At 36.3% G+C, this 7,284-nt stretch overlaps 1 protein-coding gene across 1 annotated transcript; it reads right to left on the bottom strand.

The window, feature by feature from the left end:
* Positions 1-685: 685 nt before the first annotated feature.
* On the bottom strand, positions 686-5,412 carry bambib (BMP and activin membrane-bound inhibitor homolog b). Its single transcript, XM_081374086.1, has 3 exons — positions 4,990-5,412; positions 3,852-4,133; positions 686-2,227 (listed from the first exon to the last, which is right to left on the bottom strand). Exons 1-3 carry the CDS (start codon positions 5,063-5,065, stop codon positions 1,812-1,814), a joined length of 774 nt encoding a protein of 257 aa, XP_081230212.1. The 5' UTR covers positions 5,066-5,412; the 3' UTR covers positions 686-1,811.
* Positions 5,413-7,284: the final 1,872 nt, after the last annotated feature.

Genomic DNA, 7,284 nt, shown 5'->3' with positions numbered 1-7,284 from the left:
CCGCGATGACTTGGAAAGTGAATGGGGACAGATGTTTGGGGAAGCGTATGAAAGAGGCTGTTAAGACTGTAAGTGTAAAATGACAGTAAGTGGAATTACTGCAAAAGAAAATGGGTAAAGGTGCTGTCACAAGGGATTATTTGTAAAATGATTGTAGGATTGTAGGACCCACTGCACTACCTGTTTGCAATACAAAAGGAAGAAGCGAAGAGACTAGCATGAAATCAAATTTGCACTGGAAACCAGTGTCAACCGCACCTTCAGTCCAGTGGAATTAACAATAAGTAGTGTGAGATGGAACGTTTACACAGAGGATCGGAATTCTTTCCAAAGAAGCCGAGCGGTAACTGTGAAAGAGTTTGAGGCTGAGTGATTGTGGCCTGGGGACTGAGTCAGTCAGTGTAGCGCTACTGTAAAACAAGACATGATTGTAATAGCTACCACACTACACTGCCATGCCCTTATGCTGCTGCTAATGATTCCAATGCCTCAGTCGAGCGCTTGCAACTGTGCATGTGTTGACAAACTGAAGCATTAGCCAAGACTTTTCCCTCCGGGTGTAATGAGCTTGTCAATATCGTACACAACACTGAGTACTTTCAGTGCTGTTCAGCTTCACGGTTCCACCCAATGCGATTTCATTGAACAAGAGACAGTAAAGATGAAAAATACCACTATGATTACTTGTTGAACATTTAATTACAGTGAACAAAATCTACATGCAGGTCAGAGGTGACTAGAGAATGTTACAGGGTTAGTTCACCCAAAAGTAATCATGCCGTTCCACACTTGTATGATTTTCTTTCCTCTGTGGATTTTGGAAGTATGTTTCAAGTCCATAATGTCCAAAACTTTCAATCTCTTTAACATCATGACCAAAGGACCAATAAGGTTTGATGGTACTAATGTACCGGCATATTTGATTTATCAATGATTTGATTGGATCTGTGAATAATTACCACTTAAATGTTGCTTGTTCATCCTATAAAGTGATCATATTGCTTTAGAAGACTTGAATGAAACCACTAGAGTTGTATGGATTATTTTTAAGCTTTCTTTATGTCCTTTTTGGAACTTGAACGTTTTGGACCCTATTCACTTCCACTGTACAGACTGAAACAGCTGCAATAGTAAAAGGTTGAGTTTAAAACACCACGAGGGTGAGTAAATTATTAAAGAATTTTAATTTTTGGGTGAACTATAACTTTAACAGTGAAAAGTCACACATTCACACACCAGCAGACATTCTTCACAGTCAGAAAAAAAAAATCAAATTTTAGGGGTACAACAGCTTGTCACTGGGGAAGTACGCTTAAAGACACAATTTGTACCTTAACTACCCCTGAAAACTGTAAAAACAAGTAATGTGTACCCTTAAGGTACTACTATGTACCTTTTAGGGGTGATTAAGGTACCAAGATCTTTTAAAAGCTGGTTTACCCCTTAAATTTTTGCATTTTTTTTTTTTTCTGAGAATGTTGACACGCTGGTCTTACACCACTACTAAAGCAAATCAACCGTAGTTTCTTTATACAAAAAGTGCAAACGTTAAAACCAAAATATATTTCTTGGAATCCTTCGGTTATAAAGAATACCAGCACGAAGCCACTCCTCGTCGCAGCCTATAATACAAGCAGTCTTCTCCTCAAGTCTCTAATTCAAGTAAAGTGCTTCTAGAGCGACAACCATATGGTTAGCGCTTTCAAGTGTTCTCTTCTGAGTTCATGTTTGCAGGTCCTCCGTTAGAAGGGTTGAAATAAAACAAGTTTTAGTCAAACAAGTCCCAGGAAAGAAGCTCATTTCTAAAGTCATCACACAAACTCCAGTTTGCCTCGGCTGCTGTATTTTCCCCAGTTGACCAATGATAGAAGTCGCTGGCTGCTACGATCGGACTGTCGAATCTTGTCGCAGGTCAAGCAGCAGTTCTCATGGCCTCCTACTGGAACCATGCACTCTAAGTCCAGTTTGGCCACATGACCCTTGGTGAGGTGTTGGCCGTGAAAGCTGTAATGAAGGCGAGAGAGCATTTCTCGCCGCTGCTGACGCAGTCTGCGGTTTTCGCTGCGAAGCATCCGCAGGGCCAGCATGATGAGGAGGACCAAGATGAGGCCACCGGCGATGGGTACGGTGATGACCGCAGCTCGAAACCAAACCTCCTTGGAGGAAGGGATTTCCTGCAGACGTGCGATCACCTGACGGCTGCCTTCAGTTTGATGTCGGTGTTTGTCTGAATAAAAACAGAGAATGTTTAAGGCGGTAAAAAAAACTTTAAAAAACGGTAACACTTTACAATAAGGTTCATTAGTTAACTAACTTAGTTAACATGAACTAAGAATGAACAATACTTCTACAGCATTTATTCATCTTAGTTAATTTCAACATTTACTAATAGATTATTCAAATCAATGGTTGTATTTGTTAACACAGTTAATGCACTGTGAACTAACATGAACAAACAATGAACAGCTGTATTTTTATTAACTAACATTAAAAAAGATGAATAAACTGTAACAAATGTATTGCTCATTGTTAGTTAATACATTAACTATTGATAACTAATGAACCTTATTGTAAAGTGTTACCAAAAATGGTAACACTTTACAATAAGGTTCATTAGTTAACTACACTGGTTAGCATGAACTGAAATGTACTTATACATGTATTAATCTTTGTTAATGTTAATTTCAACATTTACTAATACTTTATTAAAATATTGTCAACATAAGTTAATGCACTGTGAACTAACATGAATAAACAAAGAACAGCTGTATTTTATAAACTAACTTTAAAGGAGAACTCCGGTCAATTTTAACATTGAGCTAATTTTTTTGTAAATTTGGAGTGCTGTCAGTACAGAAAACAACGACAAAAAACGGTGTTGCCTACACCGTGTTATCCTCTTTTTAAAATTTGCACCCTGTTGACTTCAATGTGGAAAGTTTTAAACCTGCTTTTAGCCTCTTAACATCCTTGATGTGTCATTACAAGTGCCCAGCCATGTGAGTGATTCCTTCAGAGTGATCACGGGTGAATCTGACTGCAGTAGATGTGAAAGATATGAATAAAAATGATGTTATTTCAGCCAGCGCACATACCTGTATTTACATCCTGTTTTCGGTCGAAGTCCACAGTAATCGATTGTCGAGTTCACGCGCGTGATAAACCTATGCACGTGAACTCGACAATCGACTCAGATTCACCCGTGTTCACTATGAAGGAATCACTCACAATGGCTGTGCACTTGTAATGACACATCAAGGATGTTAAGAGGCTAAAAGCAGGTTTAAAACTTGCCCCATTGAAGTCAACAGGGTGCACATTTTAAAAAGAGGATAACACGGTGTAGGCAACACCGATTTTTGTCGTTGTTCTCTGTATTGACAGCACTCCAAATTTACAAAAAAATGAGCTCAATGTTAAAATTGACCGGAGTTCTCCTTTAACAAAGATTAACAAATACAGTAACAAATGAATTGTTCATGGTTAGTTCATGTAAGTTAATACATTAACTAATGTTAACTAATGAACTTTATTGTAAAGTGTTACCATAATAATAATAATAATAATAGTAATACATTACATTTTCCACAAACATTTTTATTATTATTATTATTAAGGAAACGTTGCACATACATCTCAAAATTCCCTACAATATCTAAAAACAAAAACTGTGCATTATCCATTGACATGGTCATTTGGAGATAATTCACAGATGTAGCCAAATTGGCAGATAAATTCAACAGACACTTCTATAAATTGGCCAAGTAGGCACAGTTAATGACTGAAATAAAATAAAAAATGGCTGATAAAAAATCTGGCCATCACTAGCAATAACTAAAGAGGACTCATACCATGAATTTCACTTCCTCTGTATGTGAGATCTTGCAGGCCTCTGTAGTTACACATATCCTCATGGCAACACTGAAGAGTGGCAGATCCATGAACGGTATCATAGGTCGACTCTGGATGGCACGTTTTCCCAGAGTTCAGCAGAGGGTCGTAACACCCGTGAGATAAAAGAGACTTGGTGCTCTGAGGGTCTAAGGTGCGCGTGAAGCAGGCATTCAGCTCCGATTTGCACATGTAACCGGTGGCCACACAGTGTGGAGCATCACAGTAACACCGTATTTCTCCTGTTACAACAAATGAGAAATTACCAATAGTGTTAATCCTCCAACTGAAAACAAGAACTAATTTTGGTTACACTTTATTTTAAGGTGTCATTGTTACAGTGTAATTATATATTTAAGTACTGAGAAATATTAAGTAACTACACTACATGTACTTACTATAGGGTTAGGGTAGGATTAGGATTTGGTTGAGGGTTAGTTGACATAATTATGCATACTGTTATTACTATGGTAAGTACATGCAACATAGGACACTAAAATAAAGTGTTACCCTAATTTTCACAACTGTTCAAAGATAGTTCCCACATTGATAGTCCATGTTTGGTATTTGGCTTTCAGACTTTTGGTTCTTGTAAAGATATTGCTCTGGATAATTGCTCAATAAAATATTTTGTATTAATTTGGACAAATATGTGCTCATCTATGTTGCAAAGTAATGCAAAACAAAGTGCAGCGAAAATCTAATTAAAATTAATAATAACAATTAGGTGTTCAGAAAACTTACTATAGCAATAACAGTAAATTATGCATAATTACATGCAACTAACCCTCAATCAAATCCTAATCCAACCCTAACCCCAGTAAGTATAGTAGCCTAACCCTGATCCTCTAGTAGTTAATTAATATTACTCAGTACTTAAATATATAATTACACTGTAACAATGACACCTTAAAATAAAGTGTAACCCACTTTACATTAGCGCTCATGTTACAATGTAATAACTATGTAATAACATAGGCTACTTATTGTAGCTTTTAATCACTTTTAGCTTTGTTAGGTGTATTACTAATGCAATTTGTTATATTTAAAAAGGAATTGTGAATGTATCAATTAGTAGACTATTCTGACTAAGCTCACCTTTAGTGAGGAGAACAGCCATCGCGCACAGCTCGAGCTGAAGCCAGATGGAAACGAGACTGCTGTTCCGCTGCATTGGAGAAAAACACTTTGCCTTTCAGATTCGCATAGACACGGACTTAATAGCCAAAAAATACTGTATTGGTGTCCAAAATGTGTTCCAACTCGCTTCGTTCAAAGCATTTCGTAACATTTTTAAACAGAAACGATCACATCGTGGTTCTGTCCTCGGTGCTCTCTTCAGGACTTCCAGATCAAATCATTTGTGCGCAGAAAAGCCGACGCGCAGTTGTTTTATTTTTAACAATAAAACCCCATATAATCCATTCGTGTTTCAATTCGGATGCGAAATTGTCAGACTTCACAACTATTCGCACGGATAATCTCTTGTGTTTATACTCCGCTTGAGTGCCCTTAAATGCTGAAGACTTGGGAATGAGAGAGCAGCTCCTCCTATAAGAGTCATCGAGCCGCTGGGCTGTTTCATTCACGCGCGTGAGTTTGGGACTGTTGCCTCCCCGTGTGCCCATGCAAGGATAATACAGCTTAACCCTCATCTTCTGAAGGAAAAGCATGACTTTACTTATGTGTGTTCAATAGCCAATAGTTAAGCTAAACATTTTTTTTAACCCTTAAATTGACTGCTGCGCACAAGTTTAAATTCATGAATTATTAGGATATACATGGTAAATACACGTATACATGCATATCCATATCCCCAGAAGACAAAACAAGTAGCACAACTTACCCTGGTAAGATACAATACTATTTTGTAATAGTATTAATCACTCAAGCCAAGCTATTTACCGCTTTATAGAGAGTTTCAAAGCAGCTTTACAGAGATAAACAGGAAAATAATGAATCAATTATGCATTTCTGCTGTAATAAAGCAGCTCTGGACAAAATAGTGATCATCGTTCAGCTAAGTTCTCATACAATTTTCACTGCAGTCAAATCTTGTGTTAATCTGAGGAAGGAAAGTCATGTAGGGGAGAGCGGGGCACAAAGTAACGCTTTTTGACTTTCTCAGTTTGTGTAAATCTACTTATGGTTCAGAGTATTTATTTTTTACCACATTCATTTCCCACATGTCTAGTACAATTATGTGGTTTTGTTTTATTAATACAGTATATACTTTTTTCTGGATATACCCCGAAAGAATGGAAGTGAAATGTGACAACATGCCCCATAGGTGGGGTACATTGTAACGTGTGGGGCACATTGTAACATAACATATGACAGCTTAAAATATTATCTGATCTAATAAAAAATATATACAAGACAAACTAAAATATTTTCTAAATAAAATACAATTATTAACTTTTTCATATAAAATAATGGCAATTGTTAATAATTAAATATAAACTCATTTTTGAGTTTTGACTAAGAGGAAAACAGCTATAAAACATAGTTCAAAACAAATAAATAATTAGTAATTTCTGAACATTGACTCTCAGTCTTTACTCACCTTTTTCTCACGTTTTCTCAAAAGAATTAATAAAAGTATAGAATATAATAGCATATTTCTAATAGGGGAACATTGTAACGCAGTGTGACAACAAACACTATTAAAATAAAATCAGATTTGTCTAATTTTAAATAAACACAAAAAATAGAGATGAAAAATTAACTCAAGTAAGAAATTTACTTTTGCTATGGTTTAATAAATGTCTATGGATATCTTCCAAAAAAAACGTTATTTTGGCGAATTTTTTTTTTTGGCGCATGTGTGGAAGAATTTAAAACAAGTGTGTTACAACTAGCCCCGTGTTACGTTGTGCCCCGCGCTCCCCTACATCTTGGATGGCATGAGGGTAAAAGATGAGAAAATGAGGACGTATTTCTGGGTGTACTGCATTTTCTTTTAATACATAACACAGAATAACAAGAGACATGATTTCATCTTCAGATTCATCCCTGGAAAGAAAGAAAAAGAAGAGGAACAAAAGGAAGAAGCCAAGCAAGAGAAAAAAGGGGGGACAAAACATGCTACTTTCTGTCAAGACTTAAGCATTTGAAATGAATTGATTTTAAACGAAAAAGAAGTGTTGTAAATCTGTTTTGAAAAGTTTTTCAAATAAAGGTTTCCGAGTCTCTGGTATAAGATTGTGTATGTTTTTTTAATGTACTTACCCTGTAACTACATGGAACAAGAGGGTAACAAGCCCCACTACATGAAACAAGAATATCTTTCCCCAATATTTAAGAAAAAGTTGCAACTGTTTTAGTTTTCAGTGCACTTTTGTTAAAAAGATTACTGTATAAATGAATAGATATGTACCCTGTAATTCTGAA

The sequence above is a fragment of the Scardinius erythrophthalmus genome, assembly GCF_964197995.2.
Source record: "Scardinius erythrophthalmus genome assembly, chromosome: 9".
Taxonomy (NCBI): Eukaryota; Metazoa; Chordata; class Actinopteri; order Cypriniformes; family Leuciscidae; genus Scardinius; species Scardinius erythrophthalmus.
The sequence above is the reverse complement of the archived record's forward strand: the minus strand, read 5'-3'. Positions and strand labels throughout refer to the sequence as shown.